Source organism: Micromesistius poutassou (assembly GCF_964030765.1).
Source record: "Micromesistius poutassou genome assembly, chromosome: 1".
Taxonomy (NCBI): Eukaryota; Metazoa; Chordata; class Actinopteri; order Gadiformes; family Gadidae; genus Micromesistius; species Micromesistius poutassou.
Genome location: NC_140271.1, coordinates 11202818 through 11220317, shown reverse-complemented (window position 1 = coordinate 11220317; position 17500 = coordinate 11202818). Strand labels below are relative to the sequence as shown.

The 17500-nt window shown below is 42.2% G+C and overlaps 3 protein-coding genes across 3 annotated transcripts; 2 read left to right on the top strand and 1 right to left on the bottom strand.

Moving 5' to 3' along the window:
- Positions 1-1408: 1408 nt before the first annotated feature.
- Positions 1409-8910, top strand: LOC311390405 (uncharacterized protein; the record flags this gene model as incomplete). The annotated part of the gene is made up of 4 exons (XM_084488749.1): positions 1409-1431; positions 1510-1568; positions 4098-5362; positions 8824-8910. The coding sequence occupies 4 exons, from the start codon at positions 1409-1411 to the stop codon at positions 8908-8910; spliced, it is 1434 nt and encodes a 477-aa protein (XP_084344875.1).
- Positions 8911-9515: 605 nt separating this feature from the next.
- LOC311390239 (uncharacterized protein) lies at positions 9516-11283 on the top strand (the record flags this gene model as incomplete). The annotated part of the gene is made up of 3 exons (XM_084488748.1): positions 9516-9538; positions 9619-9677; positions 9758-11283. 3 exons carry the CDS (start codon positions 9516-9518, stop codon positions 11281-11283), a joined length of 1608 nt encoding a protein of 535 aa, XP_084344874.1.
- Positions 11284-14859: 3576 nt separating this feature from the next.
- LOC311390073 (uncharacterized protein) lies at positions 14860-16050 on the bottom strand (the record flags this gene model as incomplete). The annotated part of the gene is made up of 3 exons (XM_084488747.1): positions 14860-15809; positions 15890-15945; positions 16028-16050. 3 exons carry the CDS (start codon positions 16048-16050, stop codon positions 14860-14862), a joined length of 1029 nt encoding a protein of 342 aa, XP_084344873.1.
- Positions 16051-17500: the final 1450 nt, after the last annotated feature.

Genomic DNA, 17500 nt, shown 5'->3' with positions numbered 1-17500 from the left:
CAAAGGGTGCGCTATGACATCCGTGGTTCCCTGAAGCAAAGGGTTTTAGGAGGCCTACATTTTTATCAAATATTTGTTATACAATTACAACTCAAGTATAGTGGTTCATAGGATCATGTAGTCCAACTAACTTGTGTCTGTCTGTTCATGTTTGGACAGACTGTAGGGCTACCTCATTCTCAGTTTTTTCAGCTTTTGGCCCGCCTATATCAGATACACCGATGTGATTGGTTAATGTTCTGGGTTTGGGCAATTGGGGAGTGAGTATATTGCTTGTTCCCAGAGTGACTCGCTGAGCAAATTCAAATTGTGCTCTCGCGAGAACTCTGGATTTCCATGGTAATTGAGTAGTGCAATATTGGAGATTGTTGATATTACTTGGCTAGACTTCAGTCAAGTCAACATAAGTGCTAATTTGCAGCCATGCTACAAATACAGAACAAAGATGAAAATCAAGTTCAAAATGTAACTTTTAGTAGTTTAATCTTTCCAGGGTAGCCACCTTTTATGCTGATAAAGGGAAAAGCATTTCAGAATTATTGATAGTATAGTCAGTGTAGCCATCCAAAAGCAACAGCAGGAGCAAGAACAACAATAAGTGTTTAAACATTTAACACCATTTAAACATTAAGGTCTCAGATTCAGGTCTTTGCCCCATAAGGACAATTGGGGGCAGTTGGAGGGAAACCGCTGAAGTATTTTCTCTTGCCTGGGGGTATCCATCCTCGGATTGGACAATACAGGTAGATAGGAGGGGCTTTCTCCCTGGCTGTGGCCTCTGAAGTCGCTGGATGCTGGGCGGCATACATGAATACACATCTCCACAGGGTCACATTCTGAGGCCATAACGGTTCGCTGGGGTCAAAACGTTGATGTTCTTTTCAACAACTGTCCAACGTCGTATCAGAAACTTTAAATGGCCCTTTGCTCAGGTATATGTCCTGATAAAAAAAGGACGCAACTCCAATGTCGTATCAGATATTTGTATGTATGTCCATGTAGGGACCCATGTGCCCCCTTAAAAGTGTGCTGATACTTTGCTGATGCGCTGCAAAATAAACAACTTTTTGTGCTTGATGCCAGTTTAATCCATGTTTTTTTATGTCCATGGTGTGAGCGCAGAAATACAAACATGGTGGTCACAAAATGCAAAATGTGCATTGAAAAATGTGTCAAGGAAGAAGGCAGATAAAGCCCATGGTTGTGCAAATAGCACACCTGTGTCTGATGTGGATGATTATGTTTCATAGGCTAACAGCTGCTAATGCTTTGGTGTTGAGTGGTTGCAGGGCCACTATATAAAGAGATAGCAGAGGAACAGTGCAACAGTGCTGTAGGTCTGGTTTGGCCCCAACCAAACTTTCTGGGAAATACTTTGAATAGAGTGTGCTGCTTATACTGTATCACCATGGCTGTTGGGTGCATTCTCAGGTAGAGTTGTCATTGTATATTTTGGCTATTCTCTGAAGTTATCGGTGTAACTGAATAACAATTTTTCTTGTATTGCAGAGTGTCTTGGATTTGTTTGTTGCTGATTGGTGGCAGTCTTCCTTTCCCATCACTAAGGGGTATCATTACACATGTAACCCTGTTTTTACTAGTTTGATTCTCACTTTCACTTACTACGTCAATTTTTTTTTTTTTTGTCTTAGGGTACAAATATACCTCCAATACTAACATTGGGGGTGCTAAAGATGACAAGCTAAAACCTTCTCAAACTCTAATGATTGATGCATATGGCCTAGCAAAAGGATATTCAGACCGAAGCAACAAAGTCCCACTAGCTGCAGTTCCAATGACCGGAGACGCTCTCGCATCTACCTACCTTGTCCAATCCAAGAGTGGATATGTTAGCGGCAGTCAGGTGTACTCCAGGAAGAAATACTTCAGTGGTTACCCGCCACCACCCCCATTTGTCCTTATGGCGCTGAGACCTGACTCTGAGCAAAACTAGGGCAAATGATGACCACTTGGCCAGCGATCGCAGTTTCTTTGTTCCTGCTGTTGCTTGTGGATGCCTACACTGACTATACCGTCAATAATTCTGAAATGCTTTTCCTTCTGCTTTCAACATAAAAGGTTGTGCCCTGAAAAGAATAAACTACTAAGTTAACTTGTTTTTGTTCAGTATTTGTAGCATGGCTGCAGACCTTGACTCAACTGTCAGTGACTCTATTCTACAAAAGCTGCATTACATCAAAATGCACTTTGTTGTCTTTAAAAGCCATTTAAAACTCTTAATAGTACTTATGATGGAAAAAGAGCTCTAGCACTATTGAATGTGTTTAATGAAATGCTAGCTGCATGGTTAGCCTTGTACTTGACTCAATGGACCAACTAAGCACGGGCACTATATATATCATTTTTATCTCCCTTTGTCCTGCGATGGTTATTCATTGCTGTCAGTTTTTACTATTTCCAAGCCTCATGTGTCCACAGACTTTGGCAGTCTGAAAGCACTGTCCCTCATTGGTAGAGTCCAACTAGGTTATAAAGCTTTAGTCTAAGTTTCCAAAGACACACGACTGCAAAGTATGGCCATACATCAAGTTGCCCATACTAGCAGTTTAAGCCAAGATGGACACTTGAAACACAATGCTTACTACCGAGTACCAAGTACTCAAACTGTAGCCTGTGATCCCAAGAGGTGCCACATGGTTTCTATAGTCAACCAAAACACATTTCATAATGGAAAAAAGTTGTTCAGCTCAAGAAATTGAGCTGAGTGTATCCTATATTACAAGTGCCTAAAGCAGGCTTTATGCCCAACTTCATTATCTTTAAGACATAAAATGTAAAGTCTAATGTTAGGTTGTCAACATTATACCAACTTTCAAACAAAACAATCACTATTACGTGAATACATTGAGTCTCTAACATTTAAAACATGTTTCATATAATATAAAATATGCTCATGACACTACAATATATATGAACTATGGCTAGTTAAAGCACTGCATAGATCAAGCTAGCGCCACACGTCACCATGCGCTCCATATGAATATACATCGCCACAGGGTCACATTCTGAGGCCATGGGGGATCGCTGGGGTCAAAAGGTCAATTTCCTTTTCAACAACTGTCCAATGTCTTATCTGAAACTTTAGATTACCCATGTGTTCATGCATATGAGGAAAAATGTTGATGCTTTTTGTGCTCAATGTCAGTTCAATCCATGTTTTTTTATGTCCATGGTGTGAGCGCAGAAATACAAACATGGTGGTCACTCTCCCAAAGACACAGCCATGTAAAAGACCATCAAACACAATAAGTGGATTCAAATGTTTGTTTCGCAGCATATCAACAAAGTATCAGCGTGACATGGACATGGAAATACACACAACTGATACAACATGGGAGTTTTGTCCATAGCAGTCAGCGATAATCTTTTATTCACTATGCTTTTAAGAGCCCGTTCTGCCAAGGGACTCAAAATGTGACAAACTGTAGTGTAGTGAGCTGAAGTATTTGAGCAGTATCAGATGTATCCTAAAAAGGCCAAAATATTTTTTATTATGTTGACACATGGAGAGATTTGCAACATATGTCAATGAAGAAGGCCGGTAAAGAACATTGTTTTGCAAATGACACACCTAATTCAGATTTTGATGATTATGTTGCAAAGGCTAACAGCTGTTAATGCTTTGGTGTTGAGTGGTTGCAGGGCCACTATATAAAGAGATAACAGAGGTACAATGCAACAGTTCTTTATGTCTGGTTTGGCCTCAACCAATCTGTCTGGGAACTACTTTGACTATAGTGTGCTGCTTCAACTGTAATAGCCATGGCTGTTGGGTGCATTCTCAGGTAGAGTTGGAATTGTAGCTTTTGGCTGTTCTCTGAAGTTATCAGTGTAACTGTGTTGTTGTAACCTTTATTTTTCCAGATAAAAACAATTAAGAACATTTTCTTATTTTCAATGTTGATCAACGTGTGAATAACATTCTTTCTTGTATTGCAGATTGTCTTGGATTTCTTTGTTGCTGATTGGTGGCAGTCTTCCTTTCCCATCAAAGAAGGGTAACATTACACATGGAACACCGTTTTTACTTGTTTGATTCTCACATTCACTTGGTGTTTTTTTTTTTTTTTTCTTAGGGTACAAATATACCAAATATCCATCCACTGACCATCCTGACATTATGGGTGAGGATAATAAGCTATCAAATTATCCAACTGGAATGTTGGATTTATATAGCCTAGTAAAAGGATATTCAGACCGGCGAGACAAAGTCCTACTAGATGCAGCTCCACATCAGGCACTGTTGAACCCAGAGGAAGGGGCCAGGAACCAGGGAGGTGGAGCTGTGGAGTTTGGACAAGAAAATGCCATGATTGAAGACCAGAAACTTGTCAGGCCACATACATTCCTTCTAAGACCTCCCTACCAGCATGATTACTCATTTGAGGAGCAGTGGGGCAGCAGAAAGCCGCAGTTCCCATCAGCTTATAAGCCTTCTACCTCTTCAAAACTGAGAAAAGCAGGCTCTGACCTGATCACACCTAATCCACATCAGTTGATGGCTGAAGATGCATTCAGTAGTGGTCCTAATTTGGTGTCTGAAGTGTCTAGAAGTGGTGGGTACTTTAATCCTACCCAGAACCTCAACTTCCAGGTTGGTAAACCAGAGGTTTCACAAATCTATGAGGACCAGCCAAGCACTTTGTCCTATGTTTCCTACATGACTGGAGGAGAGGCGCCGGTATTCTCTAGTAATTCAGGTAACTGGGCCCAGGCAGCTCCGACCATTAGCGCACAGACTCTGCAGGCTGATGCAGTATCTAGTACTGACACTAAAGGGGGTTACTCTAGTGCTTCACTGCACCTCGACCTCCCAGCTGGTGTACAAGAAAGTTCACAAAGCTATTCCCCTGACCTTGTCTATGAGGATGTTTTTCAATACCCAGCTGCTGAAAATGCACAGCTTCCTTCAGAAGAGGGTGTCCCCTCCAACGATGACACTGTGAATGTGGTCCAGCAAATCAGTTGGTCTTCTGATCGCTACATGACCAGAGAGAAGCCGGTTTTCTACAGTAATTCAGATTACGTTGCCCAGGCTGCTCCGGTTGAAACACCTGTCTATCCCAGCTATGTGGTTGATTTGACCTTAGACTCTACTTCAAGTAAAGCTGCTCCACAACCAGTCCTCTTCGAGCCACTAAAGAAGGCTCCTCAGCTGCCCAGCTCCCAGTTGCTTCAGAGGCAAAAGAATGTGAGGCACCAGTCTGCATCTACCTACATTGTCCAGTCCAAGGGTGGATACAGCCGAGGCAGGCAGGTGCTCTCCAGGAAAAAATACTTCAGCGGTTTCCCTCCAGCGCCCCCCCACATCCTTAAAGCACTGAAGCCTCAATCTGAGACCGTAAGGGGTAAATGGTGAATACTTAGCCATCAATAGGAGTTTGTTATCCATGCTGTTGCTTGTGGATGGCTACACTATCAGAAATTTTCCCTTTTGCTGCACAAGTTTGTAGAAAAAGAAGAATAAACTAAATGTTACTTTTTAACCTTGACTTGTCTTTGTTCAGTATTTGCAGCATGGCTGCAGACCTTGCCATTTGACTTGACTGTCAGCTTTTGTAGACTAGTGTCACTATCAAAATTCACACCTTATGTTGTTTTTAAAAGCCATTTAACTTTGTCTTTAAAATGCTCAAGCTGGCTCATGACAGCAGAAGAGCTACTTTAGCATTAAATTATGGGTTTAATAATAAAATCGATAGCCTTGTACCTACACCTATCAAATGGACCAACCAAAGACGGGTACTGTTTTTGGTCAATACTTCATTTATTCTGCTTGTTCACGTATGCATCTAGCGTGTCAGAAATAATTGTTTCCTATTCCAAGATGAGCAATCAATGATGGAAAATTAAGCTGTTCAAAGTTTGTCTTTGCCTCATTTAGAACGGTAATTTCTCGTAACAATAGCTGCTTTCACATATGGACGTACATCCGTCTGTTCTGCGTAGATTCTACGGAGGTGCTGTATATGTGAATGACCTATCCTGACGTTGGACCTCCTGAAAAAATACTACCCCAGAGGTAGTATGTTCTCCGTAGGAAATGCTAATTACCTTATGTGAATGAGCAGTAGGATGTCGGCATTTCACACCAGTTGAGTGGGCGTGTTGATGACGCTTCGGTCTACGTTTGCATGTCATTGAGTGGCACCCGCACCCTAATCAATAATTGCCTTTTGTTCGCTGAATGGTTTAAAAAATATGGCAGTGGGTCTGCTTATAGGTTTGAATATGGTCGGAATGAAGCGGCCACCGATTATTGACAGGCTGTGTACTTTATTCTTAGTTTCACTAACTTTACAGTAGGGCCTACACGTTTGCACAGACACAACCGGACTCGTTCATTACTTCACTAAACTGACACACGCTACCGCTCGCTCTCCTCGCTCACACACACACACACACACACACACACAGAGCCATTCTCGCGCACACACATGCGCTACTCTCGTAACAATTATTATTGACAACAGTTAGCTGAACATTATAGGGTCCCGTCCTTCCACTCCACTTTCTCAGTTAAACACAGAAATCAACTACATTTGTCCCAGCAGTGGGCCCCCCCCCCCCCCCCCCCCCCCCGAAGTTGTTGACGGGGGGGGGGGGGGGGGGATTACGGGCTGGCGGAGTTGTTGGCGGGTGGGGGGGGGGGGTGTCCCAGTGTGTTTGTTAGATGTGAAAGGAAGCAAAAATAGGCGCTCTCTTCCTCCAGTAACGCAGTCGTTCGTGACGCCTTTCTTGTTCGTCGTTTCTTCTATTTGTCTGTAACTTATGCTCCAATCTTTCATCGATCGATGCAGATGTTGTGGATGCAACGGAATATATGCATCGCTGCAGCAACATTTAACATGATCGCGATGAGTTCTGCCCGTTTTGCCTGCGTGCTGTCTGCGGTCAAACCAAAACAAACCCAATCCCGCCTCTTGCGACCCTACATCATATGCCGCCCCTTGCAAGCCCGCCCCCCTTAAGCAGCCGGAGATTCTACTGACACCGATCTCCGCATATCGGGCATCAAGTGTGAATAAGTGTGAATGACCCTCACGGTCGAACCTCCTGCTTCACAAATGCGGAGAAAAGACGGAGGTCATATGTGAAAGCAGCTTATGTATGAATGTTCCCATGCCAAAGATATGGTAGATCAGCAGAGAAATGCGTAATAGAGTGAATGGGTGAGACGCAGTAATAGACAGGGTCTAATTGAATTTGGTCGATTTGATTTCCTGTATTCTGGTGCATTTTGGGGATGGCCAGTACCATTACTATTCATTCAGATTCAAAGCCTACATCCTGACTTGCAGGGCCTGGACAAGCTTACAAGCTTACCCATTGTTCTGATATTGAGACATCATCAATTTCCTATAGCATCCTTTTTTTCTGAGTCTCTTTCTGAGTCTTTTGTTCATATGCTACAGGCCGAATGACTAAATTAACTTAACTTACTTGCTCCTTTAAGTATAATATTGCTTGGGGAGTCCAATTCCTCCACTGAAATGGGTGGAAAAGGCTTTTACAACTCTCTGCTAGTTAGCGATCTATCTCTTCTCTGCATGTATATGTGTTGTGCGAATGCTGCTGAGGGAGGTAGCCTATTTGATTAGCTGAATTGTCCAATCATGTGGTGATAAAAAAAATATGAAAAAAACGCCATTGGCCTGGGGCGCACAAAATTGCGACCCAAGGTGGAATTTTCATGTGCCAATGAAAAGCTGTCTCTGCTTGATGAACAGCAAAAAGTTTGCGAGCTCACATAGACTTCATCGTGGCCAGAGCTACTGACATGAAGGAGGGCTTTATTTAGATTGACCAATAACAAGCCTAGTCCAAAGAATTGACGTTCAGACGCATTTAAATGGTTGGCAGGCTATGTATTTTTGTTGATTTATTTCATATTTTTAATGGTTTATTCATCATAGTTCATCATAGTTAGATATATTTGAGTGAATATTTCACGGAGGGGTGGCGTCTTAGTGCCCTCTATTGACCCACCGCCACTGGAGAAATGCTTGATTGGTTTGGCATGTGGATCTGCCTGCCATCCAGAGGGTGCACATGGTTGCTCCCCCCCCCCCCCCCCTACTGTCTTTAGTCTGCCATTTAATCACCATGGCAACTGTTCGTGCCGCACAAGCTCCTGCCGCAGTCTTCCACCTCAAGAATATTGTAGTTATTTTTGCCTTTGTAGCTCGACATTTAAAAAATCACCTATTTTAATTGTAATATTCAGGGGAATACCTTGTCTAGGCCCAGTTATAAATCGAATTATAGGACACAAGATATATGTATATACCCTCATGCCAGCTTTTCCAGTTTTGCAGATTTGCTACTCATTACTAATTTAAATGTAAAATATGTATGGCTTTTTCAGAATGTTCCTCACTATCAAACCTTATGTATTACACTAATTCCACTAAAATGGTTGAATAAAATGATATATTTTTATTTTTAATTATAGTGACCTCCCCTTTTTATATATATACAACTTTGACAATGTGCCATCGGCCATGTCAATGTAAAATAAACAAATCTTTGAATGCTATCTCAACTAATTTAAATATATAATTAGATGTAATAGGTTAATATTCAGGTAGACCTGTTGTCGACAGTACTGTTTACTGTTACTTTATTTTTACTTGATTTCACTTTTTCATTTCACTGTATGATACTATACTATGCATGTGACAAATAAATATCTTGAATCTTGATCTTGAATTTGTCTGAATCTGGCCCTCCCAAAAAGACTGGTAGGGCTGAATTAAAGCCGTTGACACCGGCAATGTGTCATTGGGGGTGAATTTGCAGACAAGCACAAAGCGTTTGACTAATCGCAACAGAGTGGGCATGCTGACCAATCACAGCAGACTGGGCAACCCGGGAGGGGGGGATTAAGCAAAATTATTCAAAACAGAGAGTTTTTTGAACGATGATGAAATTTTTTTGCAGAAACTACAAACATGGCCACCCTCCCAAAGACACAGTCATGTATAAGACCATCAAACTGAATAAGTGGATTCAAATGTTTGTTTCACAGCATATCAACAAAGTATCAGTGTGATTTTAGGAGGACGCATGGGTTCATAGACATACATATCTGATACAACATTGAAGTTTTGTCCATAGCAGTGAATCTTTTATTCACTATGCTTTTAAGAGCCCGTCGTCCTGCCAAGGGACTCAAAATGAGACAAACTGTAGTGTAGTGAGCTGAAGTATCTGAGCAGTATCAGAAATAGAGATTTGCAACCAGTGGCAATAAAGAAGGCAGATAAAGAACATGGTTGTGCAAATAGCACACCTGTGTCTGATGTGGATGATTATGTTTCATAGGCTAACAGCTGCTAATGCTTTGGTGTTGAGTGGTTGCAGGGCCACTATATAACGAGATAGCAGAGGAACAGTGCAACAGTGCTGTAGGTCTGGTTTGGCCCCAACCAACCAACCAACCAGTCTGGAAAATACGTTGAATATAGTGTGCTGCTTCTACTGTAATAGCCATGGCTGTTGGGTGCATTCTCAGGTAGAGTTGGCATTGTAGCTTTTGGCTTGTCTCTTAAGTTATTGGTGTAACTGAATACATTTTTTTTTCTTGTATTGTAGAGTGTCTTGGATTTGTTTGTTGCTGTTTGGTGGAACTCTTCCTTTCCCATCACTAAGGGGTAACATTACACATTTAATACTGTTTTTACTTGTTTCATTCACAATGTCACTTAGTATGTTTTTTTTTGTTTGTTTTTAGGTTACAGCTATACCTCCAAGACTGACCATCCTGACATTGGGGGTGATACAGATGACAAGCTAGAAACTTCAAAAACCCTAATGTTTGATGCATATAGCCTAGCAAAAGGATATTCAGACCGACGCAAAAAAGTCCCACTAGTTGCAGATCCAAAGCAGCCACTGTTGACCCCAAAGGAAGGGGCCAGGAACCAGGGAGGTGGAGCTGTGGAGTTTGGACAGAAAAATGCTAAGATTGAAGACCAGAAACTTGTCAAGCCAGTGACATTCCCTCTAAACTCACCCTACCAGCATGATTACTCGTTTGAGGAGCAGTGGGGCAGCAGAAAGCCTCAGTTCCCATCAGCATATAAGCCATCTACCAAACAGTCTTCAAAACTGAGAAAAGCAGGCTCTGACCTGCTCCCACCTACTCTAGATATATTGATGGATGATGGTGCATTCAGTAGTGGTCATAATTTGGAGTCTGAAAGTGGCAGGTACTTTAATCCCGCCCAGCACCTCAACTTCCAGGCTGGTGAACGACAGGGTTCACTAATCTATGCCGACCAGCCAAGTACTTTGTCCTATGCTTCCTACAGGTCCGGAAAAGAGGCAGCTCTGACTGTTGGAGCACAGACTCTGGAGGATGGTGCAGTTTACTCTAGCTCTTCACTGCACCTCGACCTCCCAGCTGGTGCACAAGAAGGTTCACAAAGTTACTCTCCTAACCTTGTCTATGAGAACCTTTTTCAATACCCAGCTGCTGAAACTGCACAGCTTCCTTCAGAAGAGGGTGTCCCCTCCAACGATGACACTGTGAATGTGGTCCAGCAAAGCAGTTGGTCCTCTGATCGCTACATTACCAGAGAGGAGCCGGTATTCTCCAGCTGGGCCCAGGTAGCTCCGACCATTAGCGCACAGACTCTGCAGGCTGATGCAGTATCTAGTACTGACACTAAAGGGGGTTACTCTAGCTCTTCACTGAACCACGATGTCCCAGCTGGTAAACCATATGGTTCACAAAGCTACTCCCCTAACCTTGTCTATGAGGATGTTTTTCAATACCCAGCTGCTGAAAATGCACAGCTTCCTTCAGAAGAGGGTGTCCCCTCCAACGATGACACTGTGAACGTGGTCCAGCAAAGCAGTTGGTCCTCTGATCGCTACATGACCAGAGAGGAGCCGGTTTTCTACAGTAATTCAGATTACGTTGCCCAGGCTGCTCCGGTTGAAACACCTGTTTATCCCAGCTATGTGGCTGATTTGACCTTGGACTCAACTTCAAGTAAAGCCGCTCCACAACCAGTCCTCTTCGAGCCACTAAAGAAGGCTCCTCGGCTGCCCAGCTCCCAGTTGGTTCGGAGGCCAAAGAATGTGAGGCACCAGTCTGCATCTACCTACATTGTCCAGTCCAAGGGTGGATACAGCCGAGGCAGGCAGATGCTCTCCAGGAAAAAATACTTCAGCGGTTTCCCTCCACCGCCCCCGCCCCACGTCCTTAAGGCACTGAAGCCTCAATCTGAGACTGTAAGGGGTAAATGGTGAACACTTGGCCATCAATAGTAGTTTGTTATCCATGCTGTTGCTTGTGGATGGCTACACTATCAGAAATTTTCCTTTTTGCTGCATACATTTGTATCCTGAAAAGAATAAACTAAATGTTACTTTTTAACCTTGACTTTTGTCTTTGTTCAGTATTTGTAGCATGGCTGTAGGCCTGGTATTTGACTACTGTCAGTGACTATTCTACAAAAGCAGCATTACTTCAAAATACACACCTTGTCTTTATTTTTAAGAGACATTAACCGTTCTATATTTACTTTACTCATGAAGATGGCTCATGACAGCAGAAGTGCTCCCCTAGCTTCAATTTGATGGGTTTAGTAATGTAATGCTAACTGTATGGTTAGCCTCGTACCACTCAGTACGTTTACATGCACAGCTTAATTTGATTAAAGCCATAGCTCGACTATGCTCCTCAATTGGACAACTGCGATTGGTCGCGTATACATGGCAGTGAGTAAATAGATTCATTGGCCGACGCGTGTCATGCCCCGGTACGATAGGTGGCGCTGTGCCCATTTAAACTAGTGGTAAAAAGAGCCACCGGTTGACCTCTTTACGTCACCAGCAACAAACTTAGGCAGCATTCGAGAAAGATGTTTTCAGTAGACAGCTGTCAGTTCCAGGGCTCAAGTTTTGAACTGAGTTTCAGAGAGATTGTCGGCGGCGGGGGGGACACACATGTGTCCACAGACATGGTGACTAATGTATGATAGTAAGCATTATTGGCCCTTAACAATATTCAGAAACAACACTGCCTCAAAAGGCTATTGGCTTAAGCAACCCGTGGCAGAGCTAGACTTTTATACAAGGGGTGGCCAGAGGGTGCCCGAGGCTTTATAGGGGGGTCCATATTGAATTGTTGACGGGGGGGGGGGGGATTGCTTCGTGCGTTAACAGGGAGACCGAGAGCCTGTGAGTGCGAGAGCATGAATCGAACTTTCAACATGCAGTGAACTGTATCAACTAGGGTGGCACCTAGGGTGGCCAATCAGGTTCCAGGGGTGGCCAGTGCCACCCTGGCCCCCCCTCTGGCTCCGCCACTGTAAGCAAAACCAGTAGAGGCATATACTTTTCCCTAAACTTTTAAATGTTGCAAACGTGCAAAAACATAATTATATATTTATGTGGCATTCAGTCCAATGCTTAAAATATATCTGTGGCATTCAGTAGGCCAATGCTGTGGTAAAGTGTGTAAAGTATGACCAAGTGTTTCTTTCTGTTCAATAGATACAACTTTATCAATCCCCTGTAGGAGAAATGTGTTAATGTTTGTCCCTATAAAACAATAATGGTAAAAAAATAAATACAAAACATGACGGTAACTAAGTAAGTCAAACCGTCCAATCTGAAGGCTCTACTTAACCACTCCCCCTACTCACTTCCACCAATGCAAAGCGAACAGAACTGAGTAGGGGAGGGCGTAGCCGAACTAGTTTGTGAACGACCCACAGAAACGCAACGCAAATTCAATGAGAACATGTATGAGGCTTTAATAAAATCCCGGACGATTTTGAAATTCCGCCACACATTTTTTTAAAGTGTCTCAAAAAGAGGGTATGTCCGGGCAAAAGAGGACGTCTGGTTACCCTACGTACGGGAAACCCATTTGATTCCTACCTGTTCCACTGTTAAATAGCGGCGCAAATTGGTGGGCGCAATCCTGGTAATTTCTCTGCGTGAGAAATATGAAGTGTGGCGCCGTTGATGAGCAACATTTAGAAAAACATGTACTTTTATTTCAGCCTTGGGTGAAATCAAAGCATAGTGTGTAGTGAATGCATGTTGATGATGGTACACTCCTTATAGGGGGTAATCCACTGTCCGCCGACCGTCACTGTGATGTTACGTAAAGACGTCACTGGACAGGACTAATGAGTACGAGAGGAGTTTCTGAATATTATTCATTTTTAGTAGCTACTATAAATATTTAAAATTCAAAATGTATTCAAGAAAAGACACTATGAGAAAAGACAATTAAACGTTAAAAAAAATATATTCTTTTTTTCTTCCATGAATCTGATTGGGTGGGCCCCCTGTCAATCTGGGTAGGCCTGGCCCACCCATAGATCCACCCCTTACTCAACCTCCATCGAGCTATGAGGACAAATTCAAATTAATATGTCCGTTCTTCTCCTCTATGGGAATGAAATTTTTATATTTGATCACAGAAAAAAAGCACAGTTGAGGGATCTCATTCATTCTTTGCAGAAGTCGTCATGTTTTATATCAAAGCAATTTCATTTTAGGACTAGGGATTACTACAGTGGTGGGAAGAATAACACAAATGGTACTAAGGTTAAAGTATTGTTACTTTATAAATATACTCAAGTAGTTAAGTATCTTGTAAAAAATACTCAAATAGTGAACTTCATTAGATGCAATTTATTAAATCAATGTAACAAACTTAATTCAAATTGCCTCGTTGATGAGCCGACAGTGGATGGCGGTTTCGTGCACCTTAGTTAGCAGCAGTCTCACTGAGCAATTGCTAAACAGCTCTCTTTAGGTCAGTTTTTAAAAAAACATAGGCCCATCCAGATATTCCCAGGCCCACCAATAAATTACGTTCTGAATCCACCACTGGATTGACTATCTCATTGTAGAGAAAGTCAACGCCCTAATACACCTCAAATGCCTGTACATGCTCTGAAATGTTGAACCTATAAAATAAACACCTGCATAACCAATAAATGTCAACTAACCTAAATGTAGATTGGCTTCAATTTAGTTATTATACAATTTATACAATTTAGTTGTAATAAGTTAAAGACATCACATTAGGTAGACAAGATCCTTACAGAAGATACTCCATTGAAACTGGTCAATACCATTGACCCTAACAGAAGGCCCCAGCTAAAGCAAATGGAGTTTCCAGAGACAGCAGCTGAATCATCCAGACATTAACCACAGCAACGTGGCATCAGTGAAGCAACATCCCACAGTGTAGTCAATTAATAACATTTTGGCTAGCACAATACAACTTGAGCATTAAAAAAAAGTAAATTCAGTGAATGGATCATTCATAAAGCATTGTTCCTACATACTCATTACCAATAACTTTCATTATAAATTAAGATGGTTTATAAAGCATAAATTAAGTTAATCAACTTTTACAGTGTCAATGCATAAACAATTCATTCAGATAGTTTGAAAGAATAAGCCAGGCTTGACGACTTGAAAAAGGCCTCAGGTATTGTATTTAGTATAAGACAATCACTTAAGATTTAACCAAGTTCCCTCTACCTTAATCAAGAATAGTAGTGTTTACAAAGCATTGTTTATAAATCAACTTCATGACCATAATGCCAGTTTATGTCACAAGGTATGCACACATTGAATTGCTTGACATTAAAGCATTTTAAAGACTAAAAATACATTCTTAGAAGTAAGTCAGACAGTAACTTCCTCTGAATTAGAAGAAATACCAAGCAAAGAATAAAAAAACAAATTCAATTTAGTTTATTGAAACTCAAATCATAAAAATACTCATGCTGAATATTTGCCATTAGTTTTAGTGCATCTACAAGCAATGATAAAGAACACATGGTCATTGGATCAGGCTTTCCATCTTCTTTGTCTCTTAAGGCCAAACGAGGCAGGTGGAGGGCCCTGCTTGTAGTATTTGGTATTGTGGTTCACTTTCCTGCCTCTTCTGTAGCGACCATTGGATTGAACAATGTAGGTAGACGGGAACGGCATGCGCACCCCCTGTGGCATCGGAAGCTGATGGGTGCTGGGCAGATGAGGCGTAACCTTACGGAAGCGGCCTGGCTGGGCAGCCACTTTACTTAACATGGAGTCAAAGTCCAAATTGGACCCAAAGCTGGGAAAGGCAGGAGTTTCAACGGGAGCAGCCTGGGCCCAGTAAGCTGACGCACTAGAGAATATCGGCACCTCTTTGCTCTCAAAGGGTAGAGACGGCCAACTGCTTGGCTGAACAGCATTGACTAAGTTATAGTTGGAGGGGCTGACCTCTTTGGAAGCAAGCTGTGAATTTTCAGAAGAAGGGTTAGGGTAGGCCTCAAAGTTAGAGGAATAGCCTTGGCTCTCACCTGCTCCGTCAAACTGGAGGCCGAGATTCTGAGGCACACCAAATCCAACACTGCTAGATACTGGGTCAGCCTCAAAGGTCGGAATGATGTGCTTAACCTCAGAGTTAGTTAACTGATGTGGGAGGGAGACAGGGTTAAAGGAGGGTATAGAACTGGGTAAACCAAAGCTGCCTGGATTTGAAGATGGGGTGGAAGGCTCAGCATAATAGTCAACACGTTCTCCACCATATGGATCAGTAGACCTAACCATCTTGTAGGTGGAGTTTAAAGGGAATGTGATTGGCTCATGAGGCAAGAAAAGTTCCCAGTTTATCTCTAGTGCTATCAGGGCTCTGTGGCTTCTGGCTGCATAGCCTGTTGCTTGGCCATAGGAACTCAATACTTCTGGTGGAGAAGACACCAGCTGTTCATCCCCAAGTTTTCTGTTGGCATCGGTGTAGGGATTGTTGAACCCTAAGGGGGAAGACATGCCTTGAGAAAGCCAAACTTTACAAGTAATATTGTTCAAAATTAAGTTAAGTCAATTAAGTTACCCTTAATTGATACAGCGAGACTGCCGCCGAAGAGCAACAAGCAGACCCAAAACACTCTGCAAGACAAGAGAGCATTAGCAAAACATGAGTTACACAGGCCTTATGAGCAAAGACAATGGCTACATTTCAAAATCGAACCTCAGAATGCAACCAACACCCATAGCGACTAGGTTAGAAGTAGCCCACGACGGTAACTGCTTTTCCCAAACAAATCAACAGGAGATACCTGTGCCTTATTGCCTGACATTCCTTAATAGTGCAGCCATGCAAGCACTCGCCACCCAATAACTGTGCAACATAATCAGCAAAATGAGAAACAGGTGTGTCATTTGGAAGGCCAAGTTCTTTATCTGCTTCCTGCATTGAGAAAAAGAACGCTAGCTCATTTAAGTCATAGATCAATGTCATGGGGTTTCAAGTTAATGTGCAATTATTTGAAATGTTGACATTTTAAAAGCAGCCTTAATTTCTGCTAGACATAAGATTTATAACATATGTACGATAAGTGACATAGTTTACATGGCAGTTCCCCCGAATTGGGAATAAGGTTTAGGGAAGTCATCGTCGATGGTAAAACCTCACCCCTGAAACCTTCAGAGTGCTATAATTCACCAGCCTGAATGGCTGCAGTCATCAAAACCATTATTTAATGCTGTGATATGGAATCCATGAATGCTCATAAGGCCTATTTTTCTGTTTCTAATGGGGATCTATCATCTAACTCACTGAATTTCATCACAATTACATCTTATCTTTTCTAAATCCAGTCTGTGTTATTTAGCTGGACCCCCCCCCCCCCCCCCAGGCACCCCCTTACTTTCAAGTACCAGTTATTTACAATTATCCAACGTAGGATATTACATCCATTCAGGTACCAGTAATTAGTAATCGTCCAAATAAGATTTAAATACATTTCAAGAACCAGTAATTAGTAATTGTCCAAAATAGGATATAAATACATTTCAAACACCAGTAATTAGTTTATATCCAATGTGGGATATTAATCTGTTTCCCATCATAGCAGGAGAAAGAGATCTCTTCAGAGAGATGGCTAGTTAGCACATTCAACACTATGATCCTCTCTATGATTCATGTACAAGCACTCTTTCTATTTGTGTGCGTGTGTGTGTTTGTTAGTGTGTGAATGTGTGGGTTGTGTGCGAGTGCGTGCATTGTGTGTTTGTTATTGCTAGTGTGTGCATGTGTGGGTGTGTGTTTGTTTATATGTGTGTGTGTGTGTGTGTGTGTGTGTGTGTGTGTGTGTGTGTGTGTGTGTGTGTGTGTGTGTGTGTGTGTGTGTGTTAGTTTGGATATGTGTGCGTGTGTGTGTCTGCTTGTGTGTGTTTGTGAGTAAGAGGGATAGCCCTGACAGACTGTACCGTCGCCCACTTCAGTACAGTGAGAACTGCAGGCAGACCTCACTGAGTAGGTCTTGTTACTAGTCACTATATATCTAACTCTCTATCCCTCTATCTATCTATCCATCTATCCCTTTATCTATCTATCTATCTATCTCTCTATCGCTCTCTCTATCTCTCTCTCTCTCTCTCTATCTATTTATCTCTCTATCTATCTAATTGTTAATAGTGACCCAGGTCTACCGGCAGTTTG